We start from the raw sequence: 20,586 nt of genomic DNA, 5'->3' as shown, positions 1-20,586 counted from the left end.
GAGGAATTGTCCCAGATTGCAGTGTTGTTAGAGGAGATTTTGGAACAAACTGATAAAATAAACAGTAATACTTCACCAGGATCAGATAGTATTCACCCAGGAGTTTTGAAGGAACTCAAATATGAAATTGCAGAACTACTAACTGTGGTATGTAATTTATCTTAAATCAGCCTCTGTACCAGATGACTGGTGGATAACTTTAATGTGACACCAATTTTTTAAAAAGGTGTTCTGGTAATAAGACCAATAAGCCAATACTAGGTAAACTGGTTGAAACTATTGTAAAGAACAGAATTATCAGACACCTAGGTGAACATGATTTATTGGAGAAGAGTCACATGGCTTTTGTAAAGAGAAATCATGCCTAACCAATCTTAGAATTCTTTGAAAGTGTCAACAAACACGTGGACAAGTGTGATCCAGTGGACTTTCAGAAAGACTTTGACAAGATCCCTCACCAAAAGTTCTTAAGCAAATTAGGCAGTCATGGGAGAAAAAGGAAGGTCCTCTCACTGATCAATAACTGGTTAAAAGAGAGGAAACAAAGGGAAGGCATAAAAAATGGTCAGTTTTCACAGTAAAGGGAGGTAAATAGTGAGGTCCCCCAAGAATATGTACTGGAACCTGTGCTTTTCAACATATTCATAAATGATCTGGGAAAGGGAGTAAACAGTGAAGTGGAAAAGTTTGCAGGCCATACAAAATTACTCAAGATAGGGTAATTAAGCCCAAAGCTGACTGCAAAGAGGTATAAAGAGATCTCACAAAAACTGAGTGCCTGGGCAAGCAAATGGCAGATGAAATTCAGTGTTGATAAATGCAAAGTAATGCACACTGGAAAGCATAATCCCAACTATGCATACAAAATGGAGAGGTCTAAATTAGCTGCTAACACTCAAGAAAGAGATCTTGGAGTCATCATGGATAAATTCCCTGAAAACATCTGCTCAGTGTACAGCAGCAGTCAAAAAAACTAACAGAGAATTAGGTAGCATTAGGAAAGGGATAAATAATAAGACAGCAAATATCATAATGATATTATATAAATCCATGGTATGACCACACCTTGAATACTGCATGCAATTCTGGTTTCCCAATCTCAAATAAGATATATAAGAAAAGGGAAAAAAGTAAAGGGAAGGGCAACAAAAATAATTAGGGGTACGGAACAGCTCCATGTGAGGAGAGATTAAAAAGACTGGGACAGTTCATCTTAGAAAAGAGACAACTGAGTGAGATATGACAGAGGTCTATAACATCATGAATGGTGTGGAGAAAGTGAATAGGGAAGAGTTATTTATCTCTTCATATAACACAAGTATATTTCACCCAATGAAATTAATAGGCAGCAGGTTTAAAACAAACATAAAGTATTTTTTCACACAAGACACAGTCAACCTGTGGAAATCTTGCCAGGGGATATTGTGAAGGCCAAAAGTATAAAGGTTCAAAATAGAATTAAATAGGCTCATGAAGGATAGATCCATCAATGGCTCTTAGCTAAGATGGTCAGAGACACAACCCCATGCTCTGGTGTCCCTCAACCTCTGACTGCTAGAAGCTGGAACCAGGGGATTGGGGATAGATCACTGGGTTAATTTCCCTGTTCTGTTCATTTCCTCTGAAGCATCTCATCTGGGACTGGCCACTGTCAAAAGACAGTCTACCGGGCTAGATGGGGACCATTGATCTGACTCACTATGACCATTCTTATGTTAATTAATGTGCGTGTTCCACAAAACACACAAAGGCAAACAGGTAATGGGGAGACAGCTTTTCTTCTAGGGAGAAAAAAGGCAATGAAATAAATAAAAGCACGATATAACGATGCGATAAAATACATGATATGGTGTATATGTCATTATAGTAGAAAGACATGCCATACATTTTATGTTGGATATGTAATGTGTCCGCTAGGACTGCCGGATCCTGCACTTACGCACTTGTTTAACTTTATGCACAGCGCAGTGTATAGACCGTCTATAGCTCGTAACAGCCTAAGCAGCCAGCAGGTTCATTGCACTTTCCCCACTATGTACATGCGCTGCTAACAGCCCCCAACGGATCTGCGTAGCAGGTTCGAGCACCCAAACACCCGCACGCTCTGTGTCCATGGCCAGGGCTGCCCCCGCCCGCGTGCGCGACGTGTCCCGGGGGGAGCAGCTCCGCGCGCTCGGCTGCGGGGTCAGCCACCTGATGTCACAATCCGGCGGAGGCGGCTCCTCCCCGCGCGGCGCCCGGCTTCCGTTTGGTTACCTAGGAGAAGATACACACTGCGGCGCGGCGCGGCGCGGGCCAGGCTGAGCGCGAGGCAGTAGCTGCCTGGTCCGGCGCGGCCCTGCTCGGCCCGGGAGTCAGCGTGAGGGGATTCGCGCGCCGCGCTGGTAGCCCAAGTAGAGAGCGCCAGGTGCCCCCTCCACCCCTCCCATTGACTCGCGAGCTTCTCCACCACCCGGAGCCATGAGCCAGAGGCAGGTCTTACAAGGTATTTCCTTATCGGAGTTGCCACCATGGGGGCCAGGCGCAGTGAGCCCCTGGCTCCAGTCGTGTGCGGGGCGGGAGGGACTGGCCCGGCTCGGGATCTCTTCTCATGCTAACTCTGTCCCCCTCTCCCACCTGCAGTTTTCGAGCAGTATCAAAAAGCCCGAACTCAGTTCGTGCAAACGGTTGCTGAACTTGCTACTAGGCCACAGAATATCGAGACCCTCCAGAATGCAGGTAAAGCGTTCCCCTTCTTCGGCCGATCGGGGCCACAGCCCTCTTGTGCAGGCACCAGACCACAACACATGGCCAGGGTGACTTTTACTAGTCTGCTCTTAAAGTATTTGCAGCTTCAGGCCAGTCTGCATTTGCTTATCGAACTGACATGTTCACAGCAAAAGAGATGTAGTTGCACGATTCGTTTCATAGTCGCTATGCCAGGAAAAGAGAGGAAAGGAGGATCATACCCCCCCCCCCCCAACCCAGGAACGAGTTTGTAGTTAATCTTTTTTACTTCCCTCCCTCCCCCACTGCAGTTTTATGAAGGAGAAAAATAACGCAGGTGTTGCATTTAAAGAACAAATGCTAGGGTTTACAGTCTGCTCCTCTCTAATTTGTGTGTTTAAACTATTGATGGTAGAAGGACAGCATTTTACTTTGCCATTATAATGGTGTCTCACAATGTTGGAGTAGAAATATTGATCTCATTGATAGAGGTGAAGAGAAAAACTTTACAGCTTTACAGAAAGACTTTAAAATATAAATGGTTCCTATTAAGTTCACAAAAGCTACAAGTATTTTAGGCACAGTGTGCTGAATGAGAAAATAAAATATCTGCAATTTTTTAATATTCAGCATTTATCTGTGGAATTCTTCTAGAGACCGCTCAAGACTTTTTGTTTTGTTTTTGTTTTACCTGTTGCTTAGGCTTCCAACTAGTCAATATGTTGATACTGTATAGTTCTCATTGTAATCATATTTGGGCACCCTGTCTGTTGTATCTTCCTGGGTGAAATTTGGAAGTCTAACAATACCCTCGGATTGCACGCACATATTGTCTTGCTCGACTGCAATTTTATTGCTAATTTTTTTAAGACTATGGATACCTTTTGATATGCTCTCCTACAAATTCCAATTTATTTGTATTTAAAGGAAAATTGGGCAGTATAAATGAACATTTTTTATTTTGTAAATAAAATTGTATTTGGAAGCATGAGGAATCATTAATAAATGGACTTTTAAATGAGGCTAATATTGTAAAGCAAAATCCTACTCAAAAGGTAAGGAGGTATATATTGTGATAGTTGTTTATAAATTGTTGAATGCTTGCAGCCATCTGATGTGTTCTGCAACCACCTAGAAATTCAGACTTATTGCTATTATGGAATGTAATAAACCAAAATAAGAATTGTCAGGCATGTGAACTGATGAATAATACAACCCAACTTTACTTATTTTATGGTATTGATGAACTAATTAGAATACTGTAAGCACTTTGTTTTAAATACTTGTTTTCTAAGTCTGTTAAACTGGCAGTTTTCCTGAAATGCTATAGACACAAAGAAAACATGTACAACTCTATTAATAAATTTTGAACCAAACCATGTCACTATACGTAAGTTCTTGTTAAAGAAATGTTGAGCTTGATTGTGCAAATGATCCATGAACGGAACACCCATTAAGTAAGTCTTTTATAGTATTATATGCCTGTGTATACTTCTTGATTTTGTCTTCCACAAAACCAGGGTATACACAACCTGATCTTGCTGTCCTTACTGATGCAATTTGTCCTCATTTGTGAAACAGGACTGTTTGGTTGAATATGAACTACTCATGATTAAGGGATTTGGGATGGGGCCGAATATTTTAACAAATTGCATTTCTTTTGGAAACAGTTCTGAAAACTATTCAAGTCAAGATCCGGCCTTATATTTGCTATTTAAAAAAATGCCTAAAGAAGGTTATTGTTTTCAGAGAGTGAACAAAAAAAACCCAACTAATCAACCAAATCAAACCCACCAACCAAACAAAACACCCCTAACCTCCAAGCACAGTTATACTTTACTTTATTATTTTAAAACATTTGTGGTTGATTAACTTAGTATAAAGCTATTTGGTTAGTTGAAATTCCGATCACTTTACAAAACTGAAGGAAGAAGTGCAATGTCTCTACAACTACCTAACAATTAGAAAAAGAAAATATAAAAATAGACTTTTTGAACTTAAGTAAAATGAAAACAATGATGTGGTTTAGATGAATGATAACTAATTTTAAAAATAGGAAATGTGTTTAATGCACTAACTAGCATTTCACCCCAATGTCCTGAGATCAAATAGTAGACTAACTCAGGGGTTCTCACAACAAATTTTTTGGTGGCCTCAGAGAGCGGCCACCAACTCTTGCTGGTGGCTGCTATGACATTTTTTTCTTAAAATACTTAATTAACTTACGAAAAACAAATAAATATGCACATATACATGTCCAAATCATTGTAATTTATTTATGTAGGTTTTTTTTGCGGACTCAATAATAACAATAATGTACAGTTGTCCCTATTCTTTACTGGACCTAAATAGAATAGAAACACAGATAAGGTGCTTTGCATGTTTTGCTTTTTTTTGGTTGATTTTTTTTTTAGACTTGATCGCTAATATGTCTGCTATTGTGAAAAGTGATATTTGTATATTTGTTAATATCACTTTGCACAGCAGACTCATCCAAGCTGGGGGACAAATTAAACCCTGGATGGTGAGGTGGGTAAGGAGGCAGGAGTGCCAGGGGTGATGGGGGACTGGATGGGAGAATGGAGGAGGCAGCGGGATCAGAGCAATCGAGGTGTGAGAGTCCAGGGCTGGAACCTCGGGTCCTGGGGGCTGGAGACAGCGGGTGCCAGTGGTGAAGTGAGGAGGGTGAGCCCATGGCCAGAGCCTGAAGCCCTGTGGCTGGGAGACAGAGCCTGCTGCTGCAGGGACGGAGCCTGCTGCCTACCACCCCAGGGCTGAAGCCAAAGCCCAAGCCCCATCGCCCCCAGGAAAGTGGGGAACTCACACTGGTTGCCTGCTCCTACAGTGTTTGTGGCTCCAGAAGGTGGCAGGGTCCAACCCCTGCTGGAGACCCTGGAGTAGAGGCCATTGCTTTGCCCCTCAAGTCACTACCCAGGAGGCTGTGGCTGCAAGAAAAGCCCCTGGTGGCAGCATGCGGCCACAGTGGCCGCATTTGAGAGTCTGGACTAGCTTACAAGTGAGAACAAGGGCTCAATACTGCATCCACTGACCTCAGTGGAAGCAGGACTGGGGGATGAGTTTGATAGTTTTATCCTAGTTTCCACTTGTGCGCATCATAAAACCATCAAGCAAACTGGCATGATTCAGCCTGTTGACAGTTTCTGTTCAAAAGAGACCCAGGACTGGGATATCTGAAGTATTCCAGTTTAGGATTCCAGTTCTGTTTTGCTAAAATATGTGTTCTAGGAATTATTTTGGGGAAGTCCTATGGCCTGTGTTATACAGGAGGTCAGACTAGATGATCACAATGGTCTCTTCTGGCCAGGGAACCTATGAGGGACCTGATACTGTATTTGTTGTGCAGCCAGAATTCCTACTGAGTTTTGGATGGACAAGGAATGCAGGATCAGGTCCCAGCCTACTTGTGTATTGTAACAGCAATGCACAATATTTGCCTTCCAGACATGTTTCAGTTTAGTCCTGTTACTCCTGTTTCATAAGTTTTAATTTTTCTCTCAAATTTTTAGATAAGAAAAATATTTGCAATGATAGTTTTTGTATAATTTTTTTAACTGCTGACGTTCACAGACATTAAAAATGAAACCTGAATCCCTCCTTGAAAACCAATTCATAATCATGTGATTGTAACAACAGCTGTCAGTTTCGAAATACTTCAGCAGATGTGTCAAATGCACAATTTCTAAAACTGAATGTGGTTAATTGCTTTAAAACAAAAAACAAAACAAAACAAAAAACCCCCCCAAGAACCATATTTTGAGGCATTTGTGTCTAGCAGACAACAGTCCTGTCTTTTATGGTGGTCCTGCTATATGAAGCAAGGAGGGGGGTCCTTTATTACATAAGAATGAAACCATTCTATATACACTTAAAGGTTGTCTCTTTGCTTATCCTTATAAAGAAAGCTCATTATTTATTAAACAGAGAACTGTTTTAAGAATATGTAGCACTTGATCCTGAAAGATGCTTACTGCCTAAACTTCCATTGACTGTAACAGGAGTTGAGGGTGCTTATCACCTTACAGGAGAGGGCCCCTGTTGTGGATTTAAAGGACTGTCAGGTCTGATCTTGCTCCCAGTGAAATAAATGGCAATTTTGCCATTGAATTAAATTTGAGCAGCATTGGGCCTTTAAATAACTTACTTTACATCAGTCAGTGTAGAAATCCTTAGCAATAAATACATGAAAATTCCTAATGTCATTTCAAAAATGAAATAGAGTTTGAGAGGGCTCTTGCTATTTACTAAACAGTGTCCTTGATCAAAAGCATCCAAGCTGGAGATGTTATTTTTAAAATGTTTGAGTACACTTTAAGCATGATATCATAATAGATGCCATTTGAGGAAGCATGTGAACCAATAGTGAGTAACAATATATGCAATATCAGTGGCAACTGTAGTAGATAGATAATAATACTAATAGGGTAATTGAATGTAAAATATAATGGCTCAGATTGCACTCCTAGATCTGTGCACACAGATCTCCACCACCTTTTGCACCAAAACAGGGTCAGCGTCAGTACTTACTTTCAAGTATCAGAGGGGTAGCTGTGTTAGTCTGAATCTGTAAAAAAGCAACAGAAGGTCCTGTGGCACCTTTAAGACTAACAGAAATATTGGGAGCATAAGCTTTCGTGGGTAAGAACCTCACTTACTTGCATCTGAAGAAGTGAGGTTCTTACCCACGAAAGCTTATGCTCCCAATACTTCTGTTAGTCTTAAAGGTGCCACAGGACCCTCTAGTGCTTACTTTGTAATGAAAGAGGTGTCAGGACTCAAGCAGTTCGTTTACTTTCATTACTGACACATCAAACCTAGGAGGTGCCAGGGCTCAGCCCTGGCTTAAATTAAACACTGTTCAATTCCCTTAGCAGCACCATTTTCCCCTTTCAGACCCTGTGGAGGCCTTTCGGCATGGTCTGGGCTCCGTGCTAGTGGAGACTGGGGATCTGTCTATGCTGCAACTTGGAGTGAACCTCTCAGTTTGGGTAGACAGACTCATGATAGCAGGGCTCAACCTAGTGCGTTAAAAATAGCAGTGTGGATGTTGTGGCTCTGGTGGAGACTTGGGCTAGTCACCCAAGCTCAGATGTATGGGGTCAGGTGGGCTTGAGAGCCCAAGCGGCATCATCCACACTGCTATTTTTAGCACACTACTGTCTATCCGCAGTGGGAAGTTTGCTGTCAGCTGCAGCCTACACATACCCAGGGAGGGCTAAAGGGAAGATACACATCTTCCCACCCCAAATACACACACACCGCCTGGACTTTGTGTCGAATCCTCAGTAAAGAGAATATAGCCCCAGGCTGCATTATTCTGTCTGCAGAGCCCCTGCCCCCAATCCTATAGCTACAATTGACCTGGGAGCTAGGGGTCATTGCAGATAATGCTTCATGCAGGTGCCTCTGGCTTTCCTCTGATACCTACATTTGGTGCAAAGTGTGCAAGTTTGGAGCCTACCCTATGGCTTCTTCCATGGGGGAGCAATTCCCCTCATGGGACAGTGAGAGATCATTACGATTTCCTCCCCTAGAGCTCTTTCCTGTATGTGTGCTTTCTTGCTGGCCATTGTTCCTGCCTTGGATGTTTTTGTGAATGAGTCTACTCCCATGAGTAAGTGCTACTCGTTACTCAAAGATGAGTAAGTGTTGCAGAATTGGGCCTCTTAATTCATAATTAATGCACATGTCTGGAAAGGAAAAAAAAATCCTCCCCCAGAAAACCTGGGTCAACTGGTAAATGTGTAACAGACACTGAAAAACAATTCACTTATCAAATTTCATTCTAGTGGGCTGGGATTTATGGAAGAAATCTGTTTTGATGTTAGTAGTTTTACACATTTCTTTCAAAAATAAATCTGTTCCATTGGCAGGCACAGCCCATGAATGTTGGTATCAGAATTAATTATTAAAAGAAAAACAATGATTTCAAATATTAGAAATTGCATATTTTCAACAATAATTAAAGATGGACTTGAATCAACACCTCCTCCCTGTGTAATCAAATCTTCCACCTGCCTTGAACTTTGGGATAGTTTGGAATCAAGTCTGAACTTTTGGGATAGGCCCATTTCTACTAGTGAAAATCTTATTCACTGTGAGCCTAATTCTGCCATCCTCATTCATCCTTAGATGTAGAATATTTTGCAAGTAGTGCCACTGGAATGAATGGGATTACTTGCTGGGCAATTTGCTATTTAATAAGAATAAGTACAGGTTCTGTGAGTTTAGTGGTTTCTTAGTTTCTGGAAACCAGTTCTGTACTCTCATCTTCAGCTTGAGTGAGAATTTAAGCTATAATACATTTTCTTTCAGTGGAGCTTGCACTGATGAGGATTGTTGCTTTTAATTATGAAGTTAGACATCCAGTTGGAATTAAGAATCAGTTTTATTTCTCTGATTGAAATGGCCTCAAAGCCAACAGACTAAGGAACAACTCTTGCCATCCTTTCCCACGGCTGGATCATGCCCTTCCGAATGGGGTGGCAAGGAGTTGGGTAGAAAACTGAGAATGGAATTTGAGAGGCAGTGTAGTCCAGTAGATAGAGAACTGGATAAGGAATTGGGAGACCTGCTGGGTGACCTGTGCAAGTCACTTTACCTCTCTGTGCCTCTGTCATATCTATTCAGACAGACTGCAAGCTCTTCAGGACAGGGGCTGTCTCTTATCTGTTTGTACAGTGCCAAGTGTGATGGGGGGAGGGGGCGGAGGAGCTTGATGTCAGTTGAGGCTTCTAGGCACTATCGTAGTACAAATATGAAACATTTCTAGCTCTCTATTGGTAGGGTGGTTTTTCTAGAAAGGGCTGAGTGCATGGCCATAAAAAGGTAGTGAGGACATAGAGTGCATAGAAAGGAGGATGGCCTTGTTAAGATAGTGGACTGGAACTCAGGAGATCTTGACTCTATCTCAGGTCTGCTATGAGCTTCCTATGTGGCTTTGAGTAAACCATTCAAGCTTCCTGTGTACTTTAGTTCATGTAAAATAGGAATAATACTACTACTTCTACCTCAAAACAGTGTTGTAAGGGTAGATCCATGTCTGTCTGTGAGGCTCTCAGGTACAAGGATGATAAGCGTAATTAATAATAGTTAAGCTTCCGAGAGACCAAAACCATGATCCTATGGAATGATGTAGCAAATGGGTGCTAGTGAAAATGGAGATTCCTGAAAGCTGAGACAAGTCGGATATTGGAATGGACTAAGTGGAGCTGATAAAGAGTAGGACATGGAATGGGGGTCTACTGAAATTTTCTGCCAGAAATTTAATTTAAATTAAATTAAATTAATGGAGATATCCTATCTCCTAGAACTGGAAGGGACCTTGAAAGGTCATCAAGTCCAGCCCCCTGCCTTCACTAGCAGGACCAAGTACTGATTTTTGCCCCAGATCCCTAAGTGGCCCCCTCAAGGATTGAACTTGCAACCCCGGGTTTAGCAGGCCAATGCTCAAACCACTGAGCTATCCCTCCCCCCAAATCTGACATTGTACATTCTGTTTAGGAGATGGGATAATGTAATGCAGAATACTCACTGCTGGCTCCAGCTGTACCCTGAGGTCCACAGCCTTTCAAAACCTGCAGTCCCAAATTTGCAGAGGTGCTTCAGCATGCTTTTACTTTGAGGAGATGGTGCTCAGGTTCATCTTGCTCCACATGTACATGGACTAGCCTGTATTTCCACAGTTTCTTCCTCTTCTAGGACACATTTGGACGGATGATTTAGTACTTAGGGCCAGATTTTTAAAGGTATTTAGGTGGCAAAAGAGACAGATAGGAACTTTTGAAAATCCTACCAGGCACCTACTACATTGGTAGGTGCCTAAATGTCTTTAAAAGTCTGACCCTTATTAAGGCAAAACTCTGACTCAACTGGGAGCATTGTCTGAGTAGGGCCTACATGATCAGGCTCTGACTAAGGACTTCAGGGTTTTGCCCCACATTTAACAAAATGTAAAAGAATCTACTCTTCTTTATTCCATAAACTTGCAAAGTGCTTTGCAAACATCCTGTTGATGTCACTGGACTTGCAGTAATAAGGGCTTGAGGATCAGATGCATAGAATAAGACATGTAACCTGCTCTAGGGAATCTACATTCTAAGAGCTGGATCCTGCAATTGATTCTGCGTGGACCGACTCCTGTGCTCATATGGATCCAGTTGTAGGATCTGGATGTATGAGCCCGATCCTATGAGGTGCTGAATTTCCTCAACTCCAATTGACCAACTTCAGTGGAAGACAGAAGGTAAAGAATGCTGTTGAGGTGACTAGGAGTTTGTGAGAGGAGAAGTGAGTGGGGAAGGGGAATAACTGATATGGTAAAAGTTGGGCAAGAAGCATGTGAAGGGGAGAATGGAGATCAAAGCCAAGAGGTAATCACTGGAGTCATGGTCGGAAAATAAAGTAGGGAAGTTGCTTTCTTGAGGTTTTGTGATTTGGAGCTATCCATTGAAGGAAAGAAGGAAGTGTGTTAATGGAAGTACCAGAGATATCATGAGGGGGAAAGAGGAATCATCACCAGGGCTCAGAAAGTAGGCTTTGAAAGGGATTTGTTGCTCCTAGATCCTCTGTCTCTTTTGTGTCCGGCCTCTGTGGATGAAGCCCACAGGTAGTGTAGGGTGGTAGAGATCCTGTTGGCAGCTGCTGGTTGGCTTCTGAAGTGGCCAGTAAAAGGGAGCAACTCCTTTTGGCTTCCTTGACTTTGTTGCTCCATGCCTATGTGAAGGAAGCCTGTATGGGATTTGGGTGGGAGATCCTGCTGGAGGTTGCTGATTAGCCACAAGAAGGGCATTTTAGGAGATCCAATTCTCCTGGATCCCTTCTGCCTCCAGCTCATATGGAAGAGGCCTATGAAATAGCTGGGAAGGTCTTAAAAGGAAGTGGCTTGCTACTCCTGGCTGCTTCTGGATCCTCTGCTGACAAAATTAGTATTTGTCATGTTCTCCACCATCTGTTAATTACATTGAAAATTGCCCAGTTATCCAAAACATCAGTTATTGAAACATATTCAGTATCCCCATTAATATCTGGAGAATCCTAGCTATACTCAAGCAGAGGATTGGTGGTGGTAGGAATGCTCTCTCAAAGAAATGAATGGGGCTGAGGATTTCTATTTAAGGGGTTCTCTGAGAGGGAATGTCTTGAGACAAGTGGGTGAAGGCTCCCTTTCTCATTAAGCTTCAGGGAAACTTCTTCCAACCTCCTCTAGTTAAGTCTTGCTGCTACACTGTTTCTAGGGGGCAGGATTTGAGATAATCTAGGATACTATTCTATTTCCACTTTCTCCAGACTCCCTAAGGTTTCCCCTGTTAATTGGTCTTGGGTCTGGATTTGGGAATCAAGATTTCTGAAAACTCAAGGTTACATGACAATTGCTTGAATACTATCATTATTAACTTACTGAATGTCCTCCACATATGCTGGGCACTGTACAAAACATAGAGTACAATAAAGGGACAGCACAATTCAGATACAAAATACACTGGTGGGTCACAAAGTGGTGTGGAGGGTTTTTTAAAGTTTTTGTGGAAGAAATCTGTTTTTAAGGAGGGCTTTGAATGAAAATAAGGTGATTATCAGGTGCAGACTGAGAGAGTTCGAAGCATAATGGGTGACATAGAAGAATCTTCTCTTTGTGTCCAGTTGCACTATTTTTTTCTTTTTGAGTTTCAGGTGTTCTCCCCCAAGCAGTAGAAAGAACCAAACAAAGGCTGCTGTCTGTGGCAGATTACTCTTTTTTTGGCTACAGAGTCTTGGAAAGAAAAACCTGGAACCTGTAGCTACCCTGAAGGTTTTTCCCTGATAAAGTTAGGCAGCAGCCAACACTTGTCTGCTGAAGTGAGGCAAATCAGGCTTTTGCACAACACCACTACTTGAAATGTGAGAGTTAAAGGTGATTCAGCTTATAAAGGCTGTAAGGTTTCTTTGAAACAAAAATGATAAATTAGAAACTGTGGATAGAAACGGGAATCATTCCCTGTCCAAGGTCAGTCACTGGGAGGTTATGTAAAGGAGAATATTTGTATACTGTTCTTTTTTACTCCATCTCTGAATAGCTAATAGGATCTCTTCACAGACAAATCTAGTCTGTTGGTATAAGTAGCATACTTTGTTGTTATTCTTTACTTTCTACATTGCTGCATGCAAACAAAAGTTAGGGAATTTGTGAGTAAAATTTTCCTGCCTCTGTAACAAGAGACTCCTCTACAGAAGACCAAAAAGCAACCCCCCATCAAAGCTCTATAGTAGGGCACTGCTACTCCCAGTTCTCAGTCTGCTCCTTCTGTTTCTCCATAGGAATTAGTTCAGCTATCCCCTAAATGGGTGGTAGTGGTGAAACAAAGAGCTCCCTATGCTTATTTGGCTGTGTGCCGAAACATTATGCCCCCCTCTATCCAGTACATTTTTCTTGTTCAGTTCCACATACTTGGGTGTAGTGATGGCAGACCCCTATAAGGTGGCTTCCTTTCCATCTCTGGTCATCTGTATTTGTGGGGCAAGGAGGTAATATTCTTCAGGCTACTTCCTTTCCATGGTTGAGTTCTATTTTGGAGCTCAGTCAGGTGATATGGGCCTTTTATACTTTTTCCCTCTGTAATCATCTAGGGAAGAACCTTCCCTATCCCAGTGAGCCAAACTACAGCAATTTGAAATAGATTGAATCTTCTCTGAGAAAGATTTGGTTTTGCTTCTGTTCTATTCAGGTTCTTATATTGAGCCCATCATCATGGTATCTGAGTACCTTCCAGAAGAAAGAAGACTATTATCTGTTGTGTGCTATGTGTTGCTTAGCAGGAAAGTAAGGGTGAAGAAGAAAGTTTTGCATTTTGACTAGAATGTGATGAGCATTGTTGATTGACATCCCTGTTAGCAATGTTTGTGCCAAAAATTACCCAGTGCATTTGCTTTGAAGAGGGAAATAGATTGTGTAGTCACCAAGGCCTGCTGAGCATGCTGTGGGATAGTTCCTAAGTGGGCAGTAGTAATGTCGTAGATGGCGTAACAAAAAGGGAGAGCGTGCAGAAAAGCAGTGGAGGATGTACTGGGATTAACAAACATGGGCAATGTGAGTTTGTTGGAGTAGGATTAGTAGCCTTTCTTCTCTTAAAGGCACAGACTTGTTAAAATGTATAGTATTTTATGTTATATAAAACATTTTAAATCTTATGATAGGTTCCCCTAGCAGGTAAGCACAAATCTTTGCTTTGTTGTTTGTTGGACAGGACCTAGCTAAAACGGCAGCAGAACTGATACTATAACTCCAGTACATGGTGTCTTCTCTCTGCTGTGCTGGGGTGATTGCTTATACTACTGGGGCAAAGTCAGATCCCAGTTGCTCTAATATTGTAGCTAAACTTTTTTTTTTTAACTATTTTTTCCCTTCCCCTATTGGTAGCTATTGGTTTCAATGTGGAAAGGGAGGGAATGGAAATTGGCTTGTGTGGAGGTATGTATCTGGTGTACAAACCTGGATGAGGAGGGGCAGGAGTTCCCTCACGTACAAAGTTCCTGATCCTTCACATGCTTATGCTTGTGCATGGTCCCACTGAATTGCATGAGACTACACATATGTAAAGTTACTCATGTGCATAAGTGTTTGCAAAATCAGGGCCCTAGATTGTGTGGGAAGCAGGAGCCAGCTAGAATATATAGACCTTGTATTAGAGGGCTAGCAGGGCCTTGAAGCTAATACTGAGAGAGCTGCTATTATGGTCTTACAGGGAGAATAGCTACAGCCTTTTTGTTTTTTAAATTAATGTAAAAGTTCTTACTGATGTTTAAAAAAGCAATCCAAACCTAAAGAATTCTTACTTTTGGGCTGGATAGCCTAATATGTGTGTCCATATATTCGTAAAATGAAGAGGTAGTTGGGAGTTTCTGATGTCTAAATGTTGTACTGCTGTTCTAATTTTCTGCTTTGCTTTTTAAAATTAATGTTACAAGTATTTTGATTCAAATTCTATAAATTCCCATGGGGTGCTGGTTGGAACATTTTTGGGAGATAGAGGGTGTGGACTTTGCTGTAGATGTGGATGCCAAGGGAAACAGGAGCTGTTGGGAGGGGAGAAATTAGGAGACTGTTGGAGTTGCTGCTAAGTACTGGCATGTTAAGGGAAGGAGCATGTACAATGGGTCTTTTGATTTTAGTGGGGCTGCTTGCATGAGTAAGGATTGCTTGAGTGAATAACGGTTGCAAAATTGGTCTCCAGGGACCTTTTACTGCTCCCATTGAAGTCATTGGAAAAACTCCCATTGACTTCAGTGGGAACAGGGTTGAGCCCACCCCCAAAAGGAAAGTCTCCCTTTGTGGCAGGCTGATCTGCCCTTTGCAGACAGCTGTCACTAGCAAAAGCTGTGGAAAGGGAGGTGGATGCCTTTGCTCTTCTTACAGCCAAGATTGAGGTTAAAACTTGCACTTCAGAGGAGAATTTACAACCTCTAAGTAACCCCAGGTTGAATCATATATATGGAAAGTATAAAACTATTTCACAAGTGCTAGTCAGAGAAATGCTCTGGCACACAATAAATGAGAAATCATGGGATGTGGGGGGACTTTTTTTGAGGAGTGGATTTTTAAGAGGGGGCTGATAGGATCTAGACCTGGAGAATCAAACTCATTGTGTGGAAGGGTCCAGCTTTTGCTTTTAACCATAGCCTGTGGGTATAGTATAGCTTTAGAACCATATACCGTCCTTAGTGAATCTCCCACTGATGTCAATACAAGGTTTACACAAAGATCAAGAATAGAATATGGCTGCTTTTAGTTCGAACAGCAACAAAACTTTTGTTCAATACCTTTTGTCTCATTGAAGTATCACTCTGGGAAAATATGTTCTCCTCTATGATCAGGGAACTGGGATTGTTTAGTCTGCAGAAGAGAAGAATGAGGGGGGATTTGATAGCTGCTTTCAACTACCTGAAGGGGGGTTTCAAAGAGGATGGATCTAGACTGTTCTCGGTGGTACCAGATGACAGAACAAGGAGTAATGGTCTCAAGTTGCAGTTGGGGAGGTTTAGGTCGGATATTAGGAAAATATCTTTTTCACTAGGAGGGTGGTGAACCACTGGAGTGGGTTACCTAGGGAGGTGGTGGAATCTCCTTCCTTAGAGGTTTTTAAGGTCAGGCTTGACAAAGCTCTGGCTGGGATGATTTAGTTGGGAATTGGTCCTGCTTTGAGCAGGGGGTTGGACTAGATGACCTCCTGAGGTCCCTTCCTACCCTGATATTCTATGATCACCACTATTACTACTCTGTTTCTCAACCTTTCCCATCCTTCTTTCTTCCCATTGCATATTTCCTCCCTGCTCCATTCAATGGTTTTCACACTAAATCCCTTCCCTATTGCATCAGCTAAAATGATCATCAGTGAAATATTTAATGCTAACATTCAAAGTGTTGTCACTAAGGGTATATCTACACTTCAAGGTGGGGGGGGTGAGTCCCATCTCGAGGAGACTTACAAGTGCTAGTCTCATTGAACTAGCGGACTAAAAATAGAGTGTAGATGTGGTAGTGTGAGCACTGGAACAGGCTAGCCGCCCCCAGTACATGCCCATCGAAGACCCTGTGCCTGTACTTGGGATGGCTAGTCCATCCTGTCACTGGCACTGCTGTAGCTATACTCTCTTTTTAGTGTGCTACCTCAGTGAGAGCTGCATGAGTAGGTCTCCTCGAGCTGGGAATCACACCCCCACCTCAAAGTGTAGACATACCCTGTAATTCAGCTTTAATACTCAAATGAAATTATTAGCCAGCAGGAGAGTTTTCCCCCCATCAGCACAATTGTTTCAGGCTCAGGCTGTCTGCATTGTCTCAAAGACAAATCTGCACCATATAGTCTTGAAAGCTTAATTATGTTTTCACAACCACAAGGGCTAGAAGTATATTTCTGAGAAATGAAAGCTTAACATTTGCAGAATCTGGATAGGTCATGCAGGCCAAAAATGTCATCTAGTGTGGATCTGGCACTTGGACCCCTCAGATCTAGACTGCTTCAGTCTCTGTTGCATTCAAAGTTTGAGCCACTCAAAATGTTAAAAAGGTTGTTTGACTGTCAAGCCCACCTACAGATGTTCATAGAAATGCAGGTTTGGATAAGGCTTGGAAACAAAACATGTAGAATGTTTATTTCCTTCTGCTCTGTTGGCAACTTAGAACATTTTATAAAATGACCTTAAAAAGAGGGACCTGTGCTTCCTGCTCTGACAAGGGAAGTTGAGTGCCACAAATTTAACATACATTAAAAGCAGAAAACCCATCATAGTCAGTTCTATGTAGTATGGAGTGCCTAAATACTCTTGAAAATCTGGCCATTAGTCTGTGTGTTCATACTACTACTAGAGTGCCTGATTGCTCTGTGCTCAACCGGATCTTCAGTGGGCATTTTGCATTGTGTCAGGAATGGAGGATTGAGCATGCAACCTGTCATTTTAAAAGGCAAGATAAGAAATTATTGGCTGCAAAAGCAGTAACGTCTCATGAATGGGAGGTTGATGGTTTATCAAAGGATGAGATTATAAAAATTGATACAAAATTTTTGGAGTTGGCACCAGGTCTTATCTTTTTACATACTCTGTAAAGTACCTAGCATATTTCAAAGTGATGTATAAATAATTTATTAATAATGATAAACTCCTTTCATCTCACAGCGTGGGTGGATAATAATTTAGTGGACAATCCTCTGGGATAAGAAGTGTCTCCTGCAAAGTGTTGCATGAACTCCCAGTGATATCATATCGGAAGGCGTATGGGAGGATCAGGCCCTTGATCACTGTCGAGACTACAAAGACCACTTTTTAGTCTCATTGGCTTGAGCAGAATATGCCCCAAATGTACCTCCATGGCCAAAGAAATATTTATATAGGGCCCAGTGTTGCCTTTCTTTGGAATATGGTCCAATGATAAATAACTAGAAGATTTCAAAGTTACCATTAAAAGAAAAATCCTGGTTCACTGTTAACTTCAGAACTACTATCAGTGCCTTCATAATGCTGTGCATGTATTTAGAGTTTAATTTTGGCTTTCCCTCATTGAGGGGGCCTCTACATATTCTGATTTGTAGCACAGGGCTTTAGGAATTTTCTGGGAAATAGTGCCCACCGGGGTTGCACTCTCGCAGCACTTAATGTTCTGAGATGAGATTTTTAAAGGGTCTGTGTGGGCCTAGATGGTTCCGTTACTTTCTTTTCACAGCCAGTTACAGATGTAGGCTCATTCTCTCCTGGCCAGGAACAGAGTTTTTTTCTCGTGATCATAAAGCTCTTCATTTCAGTATGTTATTAATTTAGTCAGCTATCTAGTAAGTTTCAGGTAGCTGTGTACATTAAACTTTATAATGGACCTAGGCCCTTAGGTATTTTAGTCATGACCGATCAGGCCTCTGAGAACTAAATAATGAGGGTGGAATCAAGTGGTGTATTTTGTGTTCTTTCATGTTTCCAGAGGCGGACCAGCATTCTTGCTGGCTGTTCTGTTTGGGGGAAGCTTATTTCCTGATTTGTTGCTTGGTGTTTAGGGCCTTTCCACCTTGAATATGCACAATTAGGCAGGCGAGGCTCTGTGCCTCCCTCACTGAGGACAATTTACAAGCGTGGCCATGGATCTGACATCAGATTAACCATCTATTCCTGTGATTGGACAGAATCTGCCACTTTCAGCTTCAAACCAGCCAAGTCAGATGACACCGGCACCAAAGAAATTAGTACCAGACAGATTGAGATCTGTGGCTGCAGTGCCTAAAACTTTTTTTAGTGCTTAAAACTTTTTTAGGCACAGAGGCCTCATTGGCAGTGAGAATCTCAGCAGTGTTCTGTGCCAGAACTTCACTGATGCTAAGCCTGATTTTGCCTCCTACAGAGCCCCTCAGTGCAAGTCTTTCATTGGTGATGGGCTAAGTAACTTGGCACAAAGTTGGTAATAATTCATCTCCACATTATGCATCCCCATAATCTATTCTGGATTATTTCTTGTACTTGGTCTCTCATCCTCTCCTTGTCTTCTATCCAGGTGCGTCTGTCTGAAACGCCAATATATAATTTGCCAGTGGACAGTTCTAAATTTTTTCAATCACTCACCATCACAAGACTCATAAAAATAACTTGTTCCATCATGGGCCCTCAACCTGGTGCTAGCAAAGTTGGTGGTCTCACTGAGCCCTTGGGAGAACCCCCTCTGTTCCATTTGTCACTACAGACTGTGGGCTAGATCAGCTGATGCAAACTGGTGTAGTTGAAAAAACAGAGACAAATGGAGTATAATTACCATAGCTCTGAACATTCGAGGCTGTGATGCAGGGCTCTTGTGCTCATTGCAACCACTGCTTTACAACTGAGGTAGCACATCCACCAGGTCTTAGCATATGGAGGCAACACTTTCAAAGAGCCACAGTTAGTATAATAAGTAATCTTCCCTCTTCTACAAATTGTGTTCTTTATGTAGACATGCACATATCGCCTAACTTTTGTTTTGTGTTTGTTCTTTAGGTTATATTAGATTTGGCTCTGTTTTATACGGTATTTTATGTCAAAAATAAAATGTGGTTCAAAACTGCTCTTGATTGAATTGTTTTATCTCTCTGCATAGTTTAATTATGTGAGGAACAATGTACCCAAACTCTCAATTCAGCAGGGTTCATCCATTATGTAAGCTCCTTAGGTTAGGGAGTTTTCTTTTTTTATGATTGGCTAGCATGTTGTGGGCACTACCTTAAATACATAATAAATAATTATTACAATAATAATAATGAAATATGAATAACTCTTCTATCTGGAGAGCAATATATTACAGGTCTTGCTCCCCAAATTAGTCACTATAATGTATGTAATGTAATCTGGTGTAATTCCGTCAATAGGTTGTGGTGGCAGCATAAATCAAGAGGAACAGCCTAATATTTCATCACCAGAAGCCCAAGATGGAATTTCTTGTGCATATTTGCATTTCCTTGGTAGCATATTTGTTGTTTTTTTTAAATAAGAGTTTAAACTGCTTCCATTTGTAAAGGTTTCTGTTTATAGCTTTATATTTGAAAAAATTATTAATACTATTGTGATGTCCTATGAGTATTTTAACTTTTATGTTTGCTCTTAGACTTTTCAAAAGTGAGACTGGAGGATGGTTAATTATCTCTAAACTGTGTTTCTAAGAGAGGACCAAATCCGGGAGTGCCCTATGGGTATCTAAGTCCCAGAAGCACTTTAAAAGCTGATTGTGGGGACTATAAGGGAGTAAAATCAGATGTTGCAAAAGAAGATTCCACATTCCTGTATGCCCAGCGGGTCTTTGCAGCTCACTATGGAGGAAGAGAATGTAGATTAGCCATAAGAGGGACAAGGGCATAGCTGGTAGATCTATAAATGTTGTGGGTGGAAAAAATCTGTGTCTGGCAAAGCAGACCTGCTACTCTTCCCATAATCTGCTATAGGAGCTATAGCCTCTGTCCAGATGTCCTGGCCTGTTGGGGTCAGGATGACTTCATATAGAGCAAAGCTGAAATAAAAAGATTTTGCTTGTTTTCTCAAGATTTGCCCCAAAATACTCACCTGCTTATGTATATTGTTTTATGCCAGATGACTATCAGGAGAGGAGTGGAAAGATGGTTTTGTGATTATTGTGCTGGACTGGGAATGAAACTTGCTTCTTCATATGAATAATAGGGATAACAATACTTCCCTACTACATAGGGATGTTGTGGTGATAAATAAGTATCCGAGAACTTTACAGACATTAATTCAAGTGCTGGGAGGAGAGGAGGGGCAAATCAGTACCTAGATATAATACATCACCCACCCATGTGCTGCAAACACATCTTTACTTGCTGGAAAGCGGGTGGGAATGTTATAGACATTAGCAGGAACAGGCAAATA

General features: G+C 41.6%; 1 protein-coding gene across 1 annotated transcript in view; it reads left to right on the top strand.

Moving 5' to 3' along the window:
* The first annotated feature begins 2,104 nt into the window (after positions 1 to 2,104).
* The window catches only part of SPAG6 (sperm associated antigen 6), a 55,326-nt gene continuing 36,844 nt past the window's right edge, over positions 2,105 to 20,586 (top strand). Inside the window, exons 1-2 of the mRNA XM_034760284.1 lie at positions 2,105 to 2,485; positions 2,623 to 2,718. Of these exons, the coding sequence (XP_034616175.1) occupies positions 2,461 to 2,485; positions 2,623 to 2,718 (121 nt within the window). The 5' untranslated portion in view covers positions 2,105 to 2,460. The remainder of the gene's footprint in view (positions 2,486 to 2,622; positions 2,719 to 20,586) is intronic.

This window comes from Trachemys scripta, chromosome 2 (assembly GCF_013100865.1).
Source record: "Trachemys scripta elegans isolate TJP31775 chromosome 2, CAS_Tse_1.0, whole genome shotgun sequence".
NCBI lineage: Eukaryota > Metazoa > Chordata > Testudines > Emydidae > Trachemys > Trachemys scripta.
The sequence above is the reverse complement of the archived record's forward strand: the minus strand, read 5'-3'. Positions and strand labels throughout refer to the sequence as shown.